Source organism: Dipodomys ordii, unplaced genomic scaffold, assembly GCF_000151885.1.
Source record: "Dipodomys ordii isolate 6190 unplaced genomic scaffold, Dord_2.0 Scaffold1, whole genome shotgun sequence".
In the NCBI taxonomy this organism is placed as follows: domain Eukaryota; kingdom Metazoa; phylum Chordata; class Mammalia; order Rodentia; family Heteromyidae; genus Dipodomys; species Dipodomys ordii.
In genome coordinates, this window is record NW_012267217.1 from 36,492,319 (window position 1) to 36,512,699 (window position 20,381).

A 20,381-nucleotide genomic window follows, 5' to 3' on the forward strand; every position below is an offset into this window, starting at 1 on the left:
CTGTTAGAAGAATTTAGCACTTACTCTGGATCTCCCACGTGTGTTTTCCCCTGGAAAAACAACTGTATTCTGTACATAAAAGAAACACCTGACATCGCAAGGTGTCTCTGGGGTTGGGGAAAGTGGTTATTATGGCCAAGCCAATCCTTCCCCTGGAGGGAACAGGAAAGGAGATGAGACCTGGTTAGACATGGTCCCCAGGAAGGTGCTGTTATAAACATTCTAAGTTTTGTTCAAAGAAAAAAGAATTTTAAAAACTGACTTTCCCCTCCCCCAAATAAAAGGAATAAACAAAAAAGACAAAAAGGAAGGTGCACAATAGTACAAGAATAAGGGGAGAAATCATTCCATTATTATTCACTGTTGTTTTAATACTTTAAAGGGGAAAAAAATAGTTAGGGCTTTCTCCAGTGGGAGGAGAAGTAAGCCAGGGAGCAAAAGGTAGAATATGACGGGTTCCCTGGGGATTATTATTGTTATTATTATTATAAGAACAGATGTATTTTTATAGGAGGGTCTGATTCCAGCCGTGGGCTTTGCTGCTTTAAAAACCACTCACCTGACTTTTATTTGCAGCCACTTTGGCAAACAGGGCTTGAGACACCTTGGCCCTTTTCATCTCCTGTTGGATCTCGTCATAAATGGCAGCTGTGATGTTGACGTTGGCGCCGTCCACCTTAATAGGGAGGTCTGTTGTCGGTGTCGAGGTTTTGGCCTACCAAGAGACCATGAAAATAATAATTTAAAAAGTGCTGCATTCAGCCCAGCCATCTGTGCAGAAATTATCAAAGGATTTCAGTCAGCTGATGCCAGACTGCATTAGCTACAGAGGGATACTTCCTGTCCATTATTCTAATCAGGTTAATTGTGATTGGAAATAATTGCAGGGCATTCCTATAGGACAGGCAGACTCCTGTCAACCCTGCTCTGTCCCTCACAGAATCCGAGGTGGTGCACAGGTAGGATGGCCAGACTGTCTGTACACACTCACCTAGCTGCCAAACAAACATGCAGAATACACACCTTCTTTTTTCTAAAAGCTAGAACACCTTTGCACGAAGTCAATTCTTCCAGAAAAAAAAAAAAGAAGAAATGTGTAGAGGTCTCTAAATAATAAATTATTACTCGATTTAATGTCCTCCCCCGAGTCTCTCTCATTCTTTATTAAAGCTGTATGTATGTCATTTGAGTATGTATGGTTTCCTATCACTATCATCATTATGCTACCCAGACAGTCACCTAATTTCACCTAGGAAATCAGTGGAAATGAAACAAAATTTCATTTCATGAGACTAGGCTTCAGAATGCCTTTGATATGCCGTTTTCATTTTCTTAAACTCATATTGTGGCTTTATGTAGTCTGCCGTGCTCGTTTTAATTGAATGATTTCCCATCAGCTTCGGAGACAAATGAAGGACAATACAGAAGGTGTCTGTGCTTCTTGGGGTTAGGAATACCCTAAAACATCGGAGTCTACTTGGTCTGAAAGACTGTCAGAGTATCTGCTTAGTCTGGGCCTAAGATGCTTTGCTCAAGGAGTCTTGGCAGATTTCTTTTTCCCCCAGTGGCAGGCCCCTGAGAACAGCCCTCTTCCGTGGGCACAGGAACCCTGCTGGTGGAATAGCCCTAAACTGGACTTTGTCTTTTTGCCTCATTCATCTTAAGACCCCAAAAACAAGGGAGCTGTTGCCAAATCCTAACCTTCCCTCTGCTGGTGCCCTGTGTTTCTCCATAGCTCAAGCAGTGTGCTGGTCAGGAGTGTGGACACTGTGCCATCATTTGCAAAGAGGTCTTTAGACTGTATTCAATGCTCTAAATTCACATGAATCTTTTGCTTTTTTCTAAGAGCATGAAGTAATGTTTGCCATTTTCCTTTGACCGTCCTGCCTCATACTATTTTCTAATTACTGCCAAGTCAATGAGTCTAAAAAAAGCAAAGTGTCCTCTCTTTGTGTGCCAGGCCCCCTTAGAACATGCTTTGGCTTTGCTTATCTGATTCCGATGAGAGACTCAAGAGGCAGATGAAGAATCTGATGGTGAAAAGGAGGATAGTGAACTTGCTAAAGGACCCACTGCACCATGTGAAGTTACAATGAATGGCCTGAACTCAAAAAGTCTTTCAGGCTCCAAAGCCACGGATCAGGACCACTGTGCATCTCCAGATCCACCAGTGCTGGCTGGGTTGGCAAGCATCTGCTTTCCTGCTAAGCCTTAGCCTTTTATCTAGGAATTTTCAAGATGGAATTATGTGTGGTTTTAATTTATTTTTTAAGTATCCCACAATTTTGCCACTCATTGTGTGGAGTTACAAATTAGTCAAGTACTAGAAACTATCAGGTCTTTGAAAAAGTACCTAAGATAGAATCTTAGTAGAAAATTATTTTAAAAGGAGCAGACAACAAAACAAATATAACTGTATTTGTTTCTAACAAGTAAAAGTAAGGAATATTCTGAAAAAACTGTGTATGATTAAATGGCCATGAAGGATGGCCAGGCTCTCCAGCAACAATCTAACAGGCTTTCAACGTGTTGAAAAGTAAACATTGGTGAAAATTAACAACTTGCTCAACTTAATCAGTGTGTCCACCCTAAATCCTAGAGAAAAAGAAATAAAAACTCTTGGTTACACTTGTTCCAAGCAAGAAGAGCCATATTTTTGGCTGAACACTAATAAAAACTCCTAATTTACTAAGAACAATGTGGTAGTATATGATAGAAAATGATTTTTAAAAATGTAGAGCACAAAAATATGGAAGTCACTATCAGTGTAAATGAAAGTTTATATACTTCAAAAAGACAGAAAGACTTCTACTAGAACAAAGTTCTGATTTTATGCTTAATCAGCTCCATGGACTTTATCAGAAAATGAAATTGTATGAAACAAAAACTCTAATATCTAAACACAACAATCTTTAGTTGGGAAGCACATTTGCACAAATGTGTTCTTGGCACTAAGATGGCTCTGAGAACCATCACTCAGTCAGAACCCAAGCTTTATCCAAGCAACAGTGAATGAGATGGCTTCATCATAAACAGTATTAAAATTTAGATGAGGTATGAGTGGGCTCAGTTATGAATTGGAAATGACCCCTGATAGCCTCAAGTCCTTAGATGCAACCAGAAGTTTTAAAGTGTGTTATTAGACACACACACTTGCAAGAGGGCCTAGATCAGAACATTGTAAAAGTGTATAGAAAGGAAAGATGGAAACCACCAAATCCAATGAGATCATCCTGGAAAGGAAAGTCATTGAGGCCTACTTTTCCATTATCATTTTCTAGCAAACACTGAGTGACACTCGAACTGTCTGTGGTAACCACTGCCTTTGCATGCTTCCTTAGGCAAGGGATCCCCCCATTTTTTTTTGAATTGCATAAAACAAAACTTAAGACTACTCTCTATCCCTTGCCCCAAGCTACTTTCTTCCCATACAAAAAATAAAAACAAAAAACCATAACTGGGCCCTGGTAAATCACTCCTGTAATGCTAACTACTCAGGAGGCTGAGATCTGGGGATTGCAGTTCAAAGCTGGCCTGGGCAGGAAAGTCTGTCAGACTTATCTTCAATTAACCACCAAGAATCAGAAGTGGTGCTTTGGCTCAAGCGGTAGAGGGCTATCCTTGAGGAAAAAGGAAAAAAAAAAAACACTCAGAGGCAGTGCCGAGGCCTTGAGTTGAAAAATACAAACACATACACATGTGCACGCACGCACACACATACACACACACACACACACACACACACACAAATGAAAAGCAATGTACTTGCTATACAAACTCGGCTTTTACCCAAACTCCTGTTCCTTCCCTAACTAAGCAGCTATATGCAGACTTTCAGAGCATGACTCCCACTCCTCATCCCATACATATACCACATGGAGAAGAGTGACTTTCCTAGAGAAGTAGAAATGGTATAAAAGATACTACAGGGTTACAATCATTATATGCCAAACACCATATATCCTTTGACCAACACACTCACTAGATTAAGAAATCCTTGGATTAGAACACTTAGTTTTCAAGAGTCTCTGTGCAGCAAGGTGATTCCAAGTGAAGAGTGGAGCCAACATCTCACCTGAGGGGTTCGGGAGGAACTGGGGCTGCTCGAGGCGGAGGAGACCATGCTCACATTGGGGTTCATGCTTCGTTCTCGCTCATCCTGATAAATTCGATCCCGCTCCACTTCAGGCAGGTTGAGGAAATTCTGCATGGCCCTCAGGTTTACCAAAAGAGACTGAGAGGCTGTCCGAGGGTCTTCTTCCTTTCGCAGAATCTCAGACAACAATCCCTGATAAAGTGGAGAAGAAAGGCATATCTGTCATAGCTGCAGGTATACATGTGTGATTTCCATCTCCCAACAGCTCCCTCTTTATTTGTTTGGCAAAATCAGCTCACTCTGATGTCAGGAAACTCAGTTTAATTCCTGCTTGGGGCTCTCCAGCAGAATGATTCTGAGGAAATGTGCTTGCCTTCCTTTTTGTAAGACTGTGCTATTCTGACACTTTATCGTCACTGTAATAATCAGTGTAGAGATGGCAGCTAGCAAGGTAGGCGCTGGGGAAGGATTGTGAAACTGTGACTGCCGCCAGGTGCCTCCTACAAGTATTTCAGGAACTGTTAGAACTCTCTCTGCTTGAAACTGGGCATACTTGGCACTCCTGTTCAGCTTTACAAATCTGCCAAGTTTGGTAAATTTAGTTCCGACATTTAAACAGCATGGGAGATTTACATTGATTTAAAAAAAAGAAAGAAAGAAAGAAAAAAGTTTGGCTTAATTTCTGTATGACCGGCCACTGTTTTCAATATAGATGTTTCTGTAATTAAAAAAAAAAGATACAGCAAAGAGCTGCAATGTGTGTCAACCCTCTGATAATTTCGGATTCTACACACATAATAGCTATCTTCGTATATGTACAGAAGGAGCCAAACCTTCTTCATAAGGCAGCAAGCGTCATAAGAAAACTAATCACACCATTAAAGCAATGAAAATATGGCCACATCCAGTAAAGAGCCAGAGCAAGCTACAACTAACATGTGTACAGAATGCCATGGTAGGCTCAGATACTTTCTGAATGTGTACCTCATCCAAATGGCAAGATTTAAATAGGAAATTAGTGTTTTCATGTGTCCTAATAGCAGGAAATTCACCAAGATGTTGCCAAAACTCTGGTAGAGTAGTAAAGATCCAAGAAGAAAGCAGGAGACCTAAGTTGGAATGCTCCAATACTTCAGGCAGATGTAGATCCATTTCCATCCTGCACACTTGTTGGATTATCACACAGAGATATCCTTTTATATTCTTAGCTAATATCTATCCTCTGAGCAGCATGAGATCAGGGTTTATGACTGTCCCTCAGGAAGAGCTGTGAAGCTAATCCTAAACCTTTGAACAGATGGGCAACTCCAAGTCATGAAAAGTTACTTCTATGAACTGTAGTAAAGTGTTAATGATGCCAAAGATGTTTCTACAAATTGGAACTACTCTAAAGACAACACCATAGGATTTCTAATATATTGTTTAAATATAAAAGGGCAAGTGGGTGTTAATGTTCATGCTTATATATCTAGTTACTCAGAAGGCTGGGATCTGAGGATTAAAATTCAAATCCAGTCCCAGCAGACAAATATGAGAGACATTTACAACCACTTAATTAGCAAAAAGCCAGAATTGGAGGCTGGCATAACTAGAACTGTCAGCCTAAGTGTAAAGTTGAGTGAGAGTGCAAAGTTCTGAGTGCCCGCACACCCATAAAGAAGGGAGGGCAAGCGAGGGGGAGACTTTTATATAAGAAAGATAAAGAGAAATCTGAAAAAATATAGCATATATTTGGCTGTAAAGTAATGCACTGTACTACAGTGAAATAAATGCCATATACAAGAATGTGTATCATATGGTTATCAGCATTCTAGAAAGTAATCACCACTGAACACATCACAAAAGTCAATCAAGGGATGTATATGTAGGATGCCACCTGATAGTTCTGCAACTTGGAGGTCATGATTAGAGGAATCCTCATTAATACTTGAAAGAAATGTGCACATAAACATGGCTGAAGAGCTCTGTAGGGGGAAGAGTGGGTGTGGGTGTGAATGAGAGAGACAGACAGCAGATAGGAAGACAGGGAGAGAGTCAGAGAGAGGGGGGCGTCAGAATGAGAATATGAATAAAATATGCCATATCATGAAGCTGGGAGAAATGTTCATGTGTACATGTGCATGTGCGTACACACCCATGCTTGTTCAAGGAAAGAGTAAAGTAGAATGTATGTGTATAAATACCCTATTGGTAAAATGATCCAAAGAAAATCCAGATTTCTTGTCATGCTTTTAGAAGCAACAAGTGAGACATTTGTCTTCCAGGAAAATGTTAAGCAATCCATGAATTGATTCTCTTTCTGAAATTAAAAGTAGATTCTGTCTTAACTTATCAACTGTTCTACTTTCACTGAGTAACCTGAAATATTCATAATGCATTTGCTTCAGAGATTTAAAATAAATCCCTAAATTAATATGTGGAGAAGCAAGAGGGAAGTGGATTTTAAATTGCTACCAATTTTCAGTATTAGCAAAACACAAAGATTAATGCTAAAATTTAAAGGGGTTATAGGGTCAACCTGGATATATTCTTTATGTTAACCCAACATGACCGAAAAGCAAAGTTTAACTTATTGTTCCTCCTTGAAATTATTTTCACAACATATTGAATACATGACAGTAAGCATCTAGCTTATAGAACATAGCTGAAAGTATACTTCTAATGGACCATGTTCAAACTGACAAGTTTGTTAATTCTTCATCAGTAAAAAAAATTCATTCAGTGTATGAATAGCATAATCCGGCACCAGTAACTCCTATTTATAACCCTAGTTATTTAAGAGAGAAAGATCCAGAAGATCAAGGTCCTAAGCCATCTTGTATAGAAAGAACTTTGAGACTACATTTCCAAAATCACCAGCAAAATTCTGTGTTGAAGGCATGACTCGGGTGGTAAACACCAGCAAAACATGTAAGCTAAGCAAGTCTGAAGCTCTGAGTCCCAATCTTGGTACCTAGCAAAAAGGAGAAGAAGAAGGAGGAGGAGGAGGAGGAGAAGAAGGAGGAAGAGGAGGAGGAGGAGGAGGAGGAGAAAAAGGAAGAAAGCATAATGAAACCCCCTAAAAATCAATAAAAGTGTGGTGTGGGAGAGTATTAAAAAAGAGCAATATAGATGGGGTGAATTTGATCAAAGTATAGTATACGCACATAAGTAAATTTCACAATAAAAGCTCTGTACAATTAATGGTAACAAAAGTTAAGTAGAACAATCATTCAAAATCATATTGTTTCTATTTGTTTCTTGTCTGACTTTTCTCTTTGAAACTGTACAAAGCCTTCCTCTGCATTGGTTATTCAGTGGGCAGTCTTTTAGGAAAGCTTGACTATTTCTACGGCCAGAGCAGACAAAAAGCCTTTACGATAAGTGCTTGACACCACCACTACTCAAGTCTGAGAGAAACAATATTTGTATTTTAAGTAACTGGTGGGAAATAACGCTGCCTCAGATTCATTTGCCTAATTGTAGATAAAATCTCCAGCCAACCAGGTGTCCAGCAACATCTCCATATTACCTCAGAGAACTAGAACAGTATTCCATATTATTTATTTAAGTTCCCATCTGTGTAGTCATGGGTCCCAAGTACATTCTTTTCACCTCACACTTTTTCACTAACAAGTAGTTAATTGGTGGGCACAAGAAGAACTTCGGTTGTTTTGTTCAGTCTTTTCCACTTTGGTTATTTATATGCTTTTCATTAAAGTGGGAATTAAAAAAAACATAGTCTGATTTCTTGAGGCTTATTCATGTAAAGTGATTTTACCTAGTTAATTGAAAATCACAAGTGGACAGAAAAATCAAAAGAAAATCTATAGCATAATTTTAATACATCCCAAATCACTCCCATCTAATGATCAAGGTTGGTAAATGTTTATCATGTTGAAACTGCCTTGAACATAAATTAATAATTTATCTCACATAAATATTTCTGAACTCCTCACCATGGTGTCATCTGGCATTTTAATTATCAACCACCCATACAGGAGGTGTCACTTGGACATTGCCATTTAGATGTAAAAAAAAAAATGGCACAGCACCTGGGCATTGATTTTTTTAATGTACTTTTATGAACAGAAAGGTCATGGTTAGTGAGAATGTGCAAATAGAACAAAATTAACAAAATAACTAGGATATTGCTTATTAAACTTTCTTATTGGTAATCATGTTAAATTGTTTTGCAAGTACTAAGTGGTCATTAAGCATTTTCCTCATTGTAGCCAACAGAGCTTTCTCCAGGGAGATATTAGAACATTTTCCTCCATGGTGCTGGCAGAGGTTGTGTCAGACCAGGAACTATGGGTTGCCTCCAGAACACAAGCAACTAGGTACAAGGAAGCTGACTTCAAAATAGTCCTTGGGTTACAAGTCACTAGAAAAGGAAGGGAGTAGGGAAAAGAGAATGTAAATTGGCCTTTCCCTGACCTATTATTAATGAAGGATTTTGCAAGTGCTGTACCACTTCCAACATATGCAAAGAACATCTGAGTTAGTAAGAAAGTTAAATGGAAAGTACAAAGTGATGCCAGGTGCCAGTGGCTCACATCTGTAATTCTAACGACCCAGGAGGCTGAGATCTGAGGATCACAGTTCAAAGCCAGCCCAAGCATTTCCACGAGGCTCTTCTCTTCAACTAACCAGTAAAAAGCTGTGGTTCAAGTGGAAGAACACTGGCCTTGAGCAAAAGAGCGCAGGCCTTGAATTCAGACCCTAGAACCAACACACATGCACACGCGTGCGCGCGTGCACACACACACGCACATACATATATATATATATACACACACAGTACACAATGAGATGACATTCTGCAATTTAATTTGCTTACTAATATCTTCAAATACAAAAAAAATTAGGCTGTTTTAAAATTTAAAAATTCATGTTCTTGTTTTTTTCTACCATAACAAAATATTTCGTTATAATAAATTAAATGACCTCACGGTTTCTGAATCTGCACTTGTTATCATCGAGATTTCCACTTCCTTACTTCAGCTGAAATGTGTGTATCCTAAACTCTGTGAGTGTATGTGTGTGTGTGAGAGAGACAGACAGACAGACAGAGACAGAGAGAGAAAGAGAGAGAGAGAGATGCTGAAACTCAGAAAAGTTTGAGGAGAGCCATTGTCATTATTGGCTCCAGAAAATTAACTTCTAACTTTCTGCATTAGCTCTTCTCACCTTCTCTGGAAGTGCTGGTTAAATATTTTTAGTCAGTGTTTAACTCTGTAAAAGAGCAACAAGAGAATGCATGCATATCCAGTCTAGGTTTAGGAATGCTGGGTGACCCACCCCCCCTACCCCAGACTCCTGTAGACAGCTCCAGGCCTGACAGCAACAGTGAAGTTTATTAGAGACTATGTTTTAACATTTACCCATTCTTCATGGCTCTCCAATGGTTGGTGCCACTCTAGGATTAGGTGATACCTCTCACAGAAAACCTAAGAAGATCCTAAGTCTAATATATCAGTTATATGGGTAACCCCAAATTCACTATACCTGTTCTCCAAGAATGTAAGTCGCCTCTATTAATTCACTTCTTATATACAATTTGTTAAAAACAACAACAAAACCCAGAGAAATATGAAAACATTAAAAAGAGACAGATTCTCCTTCCAAAAAATTTATAATGTAGTAGGAAATAAAAAGTGGGTTTTTTTCAAGTTACCCACCACATTAAAACAAAAGTCTGAGATGGGGAGTTTCAGATAACTGAATGTAAATCCTTTATCAGATTTTAACTTGTGCAGTACTTGAAGTAAAACACAATGAAAACTTTAACAGAAATTGTCTCTTAATACATTTACAGTCTTGTATTTACAAGCTAAATATATATATAGGAAATCACAAATCCCTTTTAAGTTTGAAAAAAAAAGTAGTTTTTTTTTTTTACTACCACAATGTAAAGTACAAATAGTTTGGGCCTAGTGGTACACATCCATAATCCCAGACTTTGGAAGGAGAAGGAAGGCAGGAGGATTAAAGTGTTTGAAGCCAGCCTTAGGCTAGATAATGAGATTCTGTCTCAAAAAAAAATAACAAGATGTGTATCACAAATGTGAGGTGGAATGAATGCCATTTTGGTTCAAAGGGAGAGCATATTGAGGGAGAAAGCATTGTTAACTGCAGGGCTCAGGGAACACTTTTTGGGAGAGGTGAGATAACTTAGCTGGATCTTTATGTCTAGGTACTATCTAGGTAGAAAGATAATGGTGAGACGAGGCAAAGTTGGAGGGCCTAGGGCAGCAATAGAAGAAAAGAAAAGGCACGTGACTTCTCCAGAATAGCTAACGAAGTTTGTGTTTCTTTAAAAGCAAGGGTAAGGGGAGTACAAAAGCTGATGGAGTGGAAGAAGACATTGCGAGGTGAAAATAATACAGTCCACATTAATATAATTCTGAGCTACTGGAGTATATACAAACTAACCAATAAACATTACCCCCAAAATGAAGTGATATTAGATAATCTGTTCAGCCTTTTTGTCACCTGCAACAAATTAGGCTTTCAATATGCAAAACATCTTCCTTCCAGAAAAACAAATGATCATGATTCCACTTAATTGTAATTTAATGAGGCATAATTTATTTTTAAAGTGATATACACCAGGTGCGTACTGAGGAAAGTGGCCCAGACAAACCCTGGTGCTTCTCTTTGGAAAAAAAAAAAAAAGCAACAAACTAGCTGAAGACAGTTTTCATTTCTACAAATTATGTTTGTTTGTGGCCAGAAAAGTGGGATAAAAAGTGTAACTTGCAATGCTCACTTTATTTATTAAAACATATAGTGGTAATTCCATCCAAAAAATACTTATCGTATAAAGCAAATAATCCACAAGTTTTGGATTCCAATCTGAATATAGGTAGAAAACAGAATGTCATTTAAACCCAGACAGAGATTATATGTACAGTTAATTGCTATGCTTAAAAAAAATCTTTCAGTTAGCACTTTTTCAGAAATACACTGGCAATATTAGGGAAAATAAGCCCATTCCTTCAAAATGTACTTTAACTATTCATTCTGAGATGTGTGAAAAAATTGTATGAAGTGCTTAGTTGCAAACATCTTCAAAAACCTAGCTACATCTCTTTAAAGATGTAATGATTCAAAAATGCATTATACAGCAGTAGGGCTTAAGTTTATTGTAATTCATAATTATTTATTTTTATAAGCAAAGTGATGTCATGACCAAACATCAACTTTTTTTTAATCATACATAACTCCCATTTTAAAGAGAAAGACTACAAAAGGTCACAGGTGGAAAGGGTTTGGACACTCACTTGACCCATCTTTCTATCTTTCCCTTAAGTATGACCTGCCTATCAAATGCTTGCTTTTAAAGTTAAAAAAAAAAAGAAATGGAAGGAAATGGGGAAGGGAGAAAGGGAAGAAGAGAAGGAAGGAGAGAAGGAAAGGGAGAAGGAAGTAAGGCTCTCTCCACATTCCTCATATCTCAATATTTTAAGAACAAAAAAATCCTAGCAGCCTCTTAAGAAGCCAGGTAATATGAAAGCCTATCAGACACAGTGCACACATATTTCAGAGGTCATCTCAGAAGCCATGACCATGTTACCTACTAGCCTCCAACCATCTGAAAGCCAACCTAAAAATATCATTCCCCTTCCAACCTCCAGTCTTATTTCTTCTACCTGCTCTCCATGCATTCTCCTCTCCGCTCATGAACATAAACACACTTCCTCGGGCCCCGTATTCATAATCTACAACCCCGCGATGAATCTAGCTGCTAAAATTCATTTGTGTGATGCTAAAAATATTCCTGCTACCTCCACCCTCAAACACTTCCCCCCTCCACACACCCCCCCCAGAGCACTGCAGAGCCATGAAGCCACAGTATTTAGTTTGATTTGAATAAAAGGTATACAGGGCACAACAATGACAATTTGATTTTTATTATTAAAAATGATATGTTAAATCCTCAAAGAAAATGTCGTTATTGAATTAGTTTAATAAAACTTCTCTTGTATTATAATATTTCTTTATTAGGAAAGACAGCCTCTGCATGTAGCATTTTTGTTAGATGGGGTGAGTAGAACTGAGCATCTAAAGGGAATTAATGTACTCTGCAAATAGAAATGCTTATACAAAAGTACATTTGCCAAGAAATGTCACTGTAGAGATATATTCTCCAAGGCACTAAAAGACTAGTTACATAGGTATATATCTAGCTGTACTTTGGACTGAGATTCCCCACAACAGCAATTATACCTCACATTCCCAAGACTTCTCATCTTCTACATTGGAAACTATATAAACCGTCTTCCCATCATATAAACTGCTTGGGAGTAGAATGTATACATTTTGTCCTTAGTAATTAGTTGGTGACATATAGGAAAACAGATCTCTTAAGAAGGCACTGAATGATTTTTTTTTTTCATTTCAGGGAATGGGAATCCTATCTTGACTGAACAGCCAACAGCAGGCCCTGGCAGACTATATACTGAGAGTCTGACTCACACTGTACTCAAGATCTGTTCATTCAGCCTATCGGAAATGATCATTGGAAACTGAAATTTGGGGCCAGGCAAATTCCACTTTAGAACACATATTCCATGTGCTCCAAATCTGCAATTCATTAAGTGAAACACATGTGTTGTGGACAGCTTTCTTTTTAGACTAGCAAGCAATAGAACTTTACCTGTGTCACCTGACACATCAGAATCAGTAAACATGCAGGGTGAATGGGTACACTGAACATTCTTGAAGCCAAAATTGTATTCTCTGAAATGCACTTTCTCCAAACCACATGTGAACACATTCCATGGGCAAACTCAGCGAAAGCCTTATCCCTGGCAAGTTTAATATTGTAAGCCTATATAATCCTTGCAGCAAGAGACATAATTTTGATAAGCTGCTGTGCCTCGTTTTCTTTATTCCTTCCTTTATCACTTTCTCTGTCCCTTCCTCCTCATTGTCCCTAAGAAGTGGCAGGTACTGGAATGGGATTTTGCAGAATCGAAACCGATATTTTCTAAACACTTTAGTCTCCCAAAGCAAAAGCGAACGGAGGACTAAGGAAGTTCCCCTTGGAAATATTTTACTGGTGGTGCTCACAGCTCTGGGCACATACAGGGTTTCTACTCACACCTCAATACCTGGCACCCAGACTATCTCATTCAAAAGTTTTGGGCCTGGTTATCTCTAGTTTCCCTGAGTGTTCTGTGAAACAACTGTTGGCGTACAGCCCTCAAAATTCACTAGCTTTGGCTACTTAGTCAAAACACTGGCAAAAAGAACAGTACTTTCCAAACAAAACAAAACAAATACAATTATTGGATACTTATATTGCAAATATATTCTACGCTTATAGATATAAGTAAAGCATTTTCTTAACACTTGCGGTGTCATGAAACAGATTTAAAACATTATTCTCTCTGGCTGCAATTTTTCTGGGTTAACTTCGATCACTTGAAGGGTCAGCAACACCTGTTCCTGCCTAGCACACATAGCACACTACATACTTACTACATGACAACAGAAATACTAGTTTGAAAACGAGTTCACTGTCTCTATTGCACTGAAGTAGGAGTTGTCTCTCATCTACTATCCTCTGAGTGCAGAAATAGGCCAGAATAAAGCAGCTGAAAGTAAGAGCTCTGGATTCATCAGTCTGTCTGAGTTCAAAAGTGGACTCTAATTGAACAACCATCAATTAGTCTCCCTGTGGCACAGTTTCTTTACCAAAAACTCAGATAATCCTGCTTAGTTTAGAAGTACATCAAACATACTAATAACACAATACATGTTAGCTATGCTGGGTTTGTGAATATTTAATAAATATTTGTCAAATGAGTGAATATACAACACATCAAAGTATCTTACTTTAAATGTGCAACTTTAAATACTTGAGGCACTTCAGTTCTGTTCCACAGTCTATTCATACAGAAGGCAAAGCACATAAGCAATAACTTTTAAGAAGCATATTAACTAAAATTACTTGGGATATAGAATTTTAAAAAATCTAATAAAATATATAAAGTAAAATGACCATATGGATATTTCAGGTAGCACTAAATTAAGATACAAATTTTATACTTCATAAAAGTAACTCTTCTTCTCAAAATGACATTGAAATAATTTAAAATAAATCTTAATCTGTATCATTGTTTAAACAAAGGTTATAATTATTAGTGATCATAAAGTTAAAGAGATCAAAGTAATTTTTATAATCAAAGATATTAGAAATAAGGACATTGGAAAGTCACAGTGTTTCAAACATAGTATGCACATGATTTTATAAAACTTTTTGCTTTCCTTTCTCCTTCCTTCCTCCTTAATTTTCCTTTCCTCTCTTAATTTTCCTTTTTGGTTCTTATTTTCCTCCTTCCTTCCATGCAACCTTTCCTTTAGAAATAGAGCTATAGTAGATGCACATATACATACATATATATGTATTTGTGCACATGTATGTATATGTGCCAGCTATGATGTAAAATGAATTTCATGTGAGTATCATAGCAAGAGAAGGTTGAAAGTAAATACAAGTTTGTATTTTCAATATAGACACAAAACAGCCTAGTAACACCTAATTGATTACAGTTATATTTATCTCACAGCATTTCTGGCCTTAATAATGTAATTCACTGTATTTGAACAAATATTCACTTAACTCTGAGCCAAATAGTTATCATTCCCCAATATGTATATACTGTTTTATTGCTTCAAATAAGCAATGGTGACAAACATAAACAAGGAGACCTAAAGCTAGTTTTCTTTGTATTTCTTTTATGAAAATCATTCATTAATTATAAAACATCACCTAGAATTTGTGGAGATTAAATAACATAACGGTTAACTCACATTAAAAATCCATGTTTCTACTGAGAATATTCACCAGAGGTGTAAGGTTTTATTGAGCACAGGGATCCTCTATGTATGCAAGATGAGTATATTGTTCTTTATTAGAGAATGATTTAAAAAAAACTTATGAAATTATCACTGAAAAGGAATGTGCTTTTTGTTTGGTTTTCAGCAAAAATGAAGAAATCTGAAGTTTCTGGAATGAGTCCAGAAGGTAACTTAAAAAAAAGTAACTTTTGAGGGGGGCGGGGAGGGGGAAAAAAAGTAACTTTTAAGGATGCTGTACATTGGTTAGGGAAGAAAAATTAGGTAGAACCAATGCCATCAGATTTCCTTTCTATGATCTTTCGGTATGAGTTTTGTAAAGGGAAATGGAAAAGGAAAAAACAATCTCTCTGTTTTCTGTTACCTGCAGGATTCTATGTCAGGTAGACTTACTGAGTAGTACAGTTTGATAGTGGCTGAATTAGCCTTCCCTTTACCCAAAACACAAAGCCAGCCCTCCTAAGTCAGCAGGGCTTACCTTTTTGATCGACCCAATCCATGATTTTTGGCGGAGGAAGTCCAAAAAGTGCTAACAAGTCTTTATATGTGCCCCATTAACTAAAGTAAAACTGCTACCTACACAGCCAGCCTCAAGCCATCTAATAACTCTGAGACCCCGCTATCTTAGGAAGTATTAACATTATTACAATCTTCAAATCTATGAAAGCAAGCCAGTGAGTCTGAAATGAAAGACTGTTTATTTTACGAAGCAAGCATGGCCATCTCTTCCTACTTTATTAATTCAATGTTCTGAAAATCAAAAGAGGGTATATTATTTACTTCAAAACTCAATAACATGTTCATGCCTGACCTGCACCATTTCATACTTACAGCCCATCTTTCAGTGGCTGGACTTCCTTTTTCTCACAGGTTTCCTTGTCATTTTATAACCAGCTCACTGAACCATGGAGTCAAGGCCTTGGTTTACATTGTATTCCATTGCTCTGTGACTTGCAGAGAGCCTGTATCTCTATTGGACACTGATAAATAATGATGACTGAGACCAGATGTCAGCTGACAAAGAATCCTGAGTACCTTGAAGGTCAAGTTTTCTACAGATATAAGCTGTAAGTGTAATTAAATTGTGTCTATCGGAGGCTAACAATGTGCATAAATCAAACAAAGAACAAGGTTAGTAACTCCAAAACTGACTTATAACATACCAAAGCTAAACTACCCAAATATTTCTTGCCCAGATTTTTGTCTTGTTGCTATACATCTCTTTCTAACTGTGCCACTTCACAACATAATGATTAGTAAGTCCTTAAACATTTTAACCTTAATAATTTGGGGCATGTGTGTACTATAAACATTGAGTCACAAAGCATGCAAGTAAAATCCACGTCATTTCATGCAGCCATTTACATTTCTGGCAGTTGACCTTCCTGCCAACTTTTCTGATACATCATTCAATCTAATTTTCCAATCTGCTGGAAACATTCTCCAGTTGCTGAGTGACTTCATAAATTGTATTTATGACCCCAGTCTTAAGTTTCTTCAAATGATGTGGCTTTGATGAGTAAACTGCAGATTTTTTTGCAAAGTCTCATAAATAAAAAGGAGTGAAATGAGGACAGGTCAATCAAATGAGTTCCCAACAGAGTTTTGAGATCCTGTTCTCTGTCAGATAAAACCAGGGTACACAGCTTCTTAAGCAAGGCCTCTGATAAACATCTGTGATTTTTTTTTCCCTGAACTGAACAAGGAGTAAGATAACTTCATCAGAGACCTACTGTCACTTTTTGCAAAGCACATTTATGCTTCAATCAAAACTATGTTCTAAGAATCAGCTTGTGGGAACTATATATAGGAGATGAACCAGAAATTCTGAATTCTGTCATTATCTGCTGGAAAGATGGGGTTAGGATAGATCCAATAGATAACAATTGTAGGAAAAGTTTCATTTTCCAAAGGGTGTAAACTTCTCATTGCTGATTTCTTAGGTGAGGATTTTTTTTCCTGAGCTCTACCACCAAATTTAAAGGGAGAGTGGTAGACAAAGGGTCACACCTAATTTCTCTTTTCTGGCATTCTAATGCTCCCATTCACAGGAGGCAGGCACATCCGTTCCACTGGATTTAGCCTAGTTTGGATCAAAGCTTCCTCTACTTCATTTAACAGATTTGTTCAGATGGAAGGTCTCAGAGGAGAGACAATGTTAGTAAATGGGGATTTCTGAACATATGAATATGTAGGTCATTGGATTTTTAAATAAATTACAGAATAGTTTATCTATTAAGAAAGATTTACTGTACATATTTTATGAAACATAGCTTATTATAGGTCAGTGGACAGCAGCACTATTAAGTCTTTTAAAATACTTTCATAAACCTTTCACACTGGCATGAACATCTTATTAATTTTTTAGGTCTATATTGTAACAAGGAGAAAGAATGCCTACAACTAGGATTTATAATCACGCTATCCAAATAGAAAGATACTTATTGCATATCTATAGATCAAGTTAGTGGAAATATGTCAATATTAAGATAAATTAACAATACAGACAAAGAAAAAGAATATGAAAAAAAATTAAAACTAACAGAGAACTGATCCTACTGCTTCTGGAATTTATTCTTCCAAAGACACCATCCACATCCCTGACAGAGCACTGGAGATAGGGATTAAAGACACTCTGAAACTCATGATCACAGAAGTCAGTACTTACACTCATGATCACAGAAGTCAGCACTTACACTCATGATCACAGAAGTCAGCACTTACACTCAGAAAGGATGGTTTTGACTTGGCTTTAGTGGAACTCTTAGGGATTCAAATCCTTTTTTTGCTTTTTTTTTCTCATCTTCTCTCCCTTCTCCTTTCCCTTTTATTCATTGTCCCTTCCTTCCTCTCTCTTTTGCCTTCCTTCCTTCTTCCCTACTTTCTTCTTTTCTGCATTTCAGTGCCTAAAATTCTGTCTAGAAAATATTGTAGAGTCATAGATTGCTCACATTTAAAATAACAATGGCTATAATATTTTTTAAAGTATTGGTTAGAGTAAAATATTCTATGTGAGTGCTTAACAGAATATGCGTTTTGCTTTGTGTAAAGAATGTGCATAAAACTGAAGGTGTGTTTTATTCAAACCACTACTTCACGATATGCCCAAATGCCAGTGAGATTCATGATGGCACGGACTATTATCTAGAAGAAAAGCTAGATAAAGACTGAGATAAAGACTCTCAAGCAATTGAATTATTAAGGAAGTGTTTCCAAGGGAAACTGATGAGGGACAGGAAGGGAAGAACACCAAGTAAAGCCTCAGCTTAGCCTAATACTGGAAAGAGCTCCTGAGTGGCAGCGGCTCTACTGCAGGAGGTTAAGGGAGCCAGGCTGGCATTGCTCTGCATCCATCACATAAACGACTAAGCATTCCAGCTCACAGCTGCTGTGAGCATAGCAAAAGCAAAACCGAGTGGACAGAGGAGATTTCTTTATAGAAAGAGCCCGACAGCATGGAGAGACTTTTAAAATAACAGCATAGCAATGGGGAATCAAAACAGAGCAGGGCTGTTATGATTGGTATACCAAACATACCATCACTGGGTGATCACACACATAAAAGTGCTTAGAAATGGATCATGTAATTGACTGAATGTTAATGCCTAGATCAGAAGACATTTTATCGTTTTCACCAAACTGTTCTGCTGGGGTTCCATTTGCCATGAAATGGCATGAAAAGCAGGGCTAGTCATTTCTTTTTTTTTCTTTTTCTTTTTTATTTGTCAGTTGTGGGGCTTGAACTCTGGGCTTGGGCACTGTCCCTGTGCTCATCAGTTCAAGGCAAGCGCTCTACCGCTTGAGCCACAGTGCAACTTCCGGTTTTCTGGTGGTTTATTGGAGATAAAGAGTCTCACAGACTTTTCTGCCCAGGCTGGCTTTGAACCGTGATCCTCAGATCTCAGCCTCCTGAGTAGCTAGGATTACAGGCATGAACCACCGGCGCCTGGCTTAGTCATTTCTTTTTTAAAACACACACAAATTGCTTTTTAATGCTAAAGACATAACAATATTGACTACTGTGTACTTGTGTATTCTGTGTCCAGAACCATGTTCGTCTCACAACTACATTTCCTATCTTAGAATTACACCTGCCCAGAAGATAAAATGTCCCAGAAGTTTTATGTTCTTAGCTTAAATAGTATGTTTTTGTTAACAAACAAAAAGAGAAATGTAAGAATAAAAAGAATAACAAATACAAACACACTGTCAAATAGAACTATCCATCTCTAACTCCATTCATAATATTGTCACGAAGCATGAGATATTTCAAGCAAATGCTTTCTTACGATTTTTAAAGACATATTTATCAACAATAAAATGAGCTAAAAACAAGTTCTTGGACATATAATCCTTAATAATGATATTTTATACCATCAAATGTTATAGTGGATCAGTCACACAACATAACCAGCAGTCCCTCTTTGAGGAACTTTTTCAAATATGATTTATTACAAATTTTGAGGTTTTTATCTAAGTCTTAGATGGAAAAATAGGCAGGCAAGGTTTTCATGTTTATAATTCTAGCTATTCTATAAATTCTATAAACATTCTATAAATGTTTGCCTATTTTATTTTACACACACATATAAACTAGCTAGATTTCTTCTTGGTAAAATTATCAAATCTAGGGGCTGGGAAGGTGGCTCAGTGGTAGAGTGCTTGCCTTGCATGCATGACGCTCTGGTTCAATTCCTTAGCACCACATAAGCAGAAAAAGCCAGAAATGGCGCTGTGGCTCAAGTGGTAGAGCACTAGCTAGCCTTGAGCTGAAGAGCTGAGAGACAGTGCCCTGGCCCCATGACCGACAAAAATAAATAAATAAATAAATAATAAATCAAATCTAGGAATATAAACTACAAGGTGACAAAATGTATCAAATTATTTTATTGAATTTAATAATAAATGAGCACCAGAGCTGGGAAGTTGGCTCCGTGGTAGAGTGCTTGCCTAGTATGCATGAGGCCCTGAGTTTGATTCCTCAGCACCACATAAGCAGAAAAAATCCCGAAATGGCATTGTGGCTCAAGTGGTGCTAGCTGTGAGCTGAAGAGCTGAGGGACAGCACTCAGGCTCAGAGTGCAAGCCCCACTACCGACCAAAAAAAAAGAAAAAAGAGCACCAGAGATCATTAGCCAGTTCTAAAAAATATTCAAGCAGATGAAGATATGTTACATATCAATAAAGTGAATATAAGGCTGATACTGGTTTTAGGTGCTCGTAAGAAAAAAGAAGGTTCTGATTCTGTTTGCGTTAAGTAATAATGAAAAAAGTTAGTTTTTTTCCATCTAGCCAAAGAGTAACAATTTATGTTATCTATAATTTTTTGTGTGTTTACATTTATTATGCCTGGCAAATTATCGTATTACCCATAAATTTCTGATTCCATTCAAAAAAGCTTACTATTTGGAAAACCCATAGTTGGTTTCATGAG

The 20,381-nt window shown here is 37.5% G+C and overlaps 1 protein-coding gene across 1 annotated transcript in view; it reads right to left on the reverse strand.

The window, feature by feature from the left end:
* Positions 1–20,381, reverse strand: part of Satb2 (SATB homeobox 2) — a 179,444-nt gene that overhangs the window by 49,716 nt on the left and 109,347 nt on the right. The window contains exons 8-9 of the mRNA XM_013020782.1: positions 4,076–4,288; positions 560–715 (exon numbers count right to left, since the gene is read on the reverse strand). Of these exons, the coding sequence (XP_012876236.1) occupies positions 560–715; positions 4,076–4,288 (369 nt within the window). The remainder of the gene's footprint in view (positions 1–559; positions 716–4,075; positions 4,289–20,381) is intronic.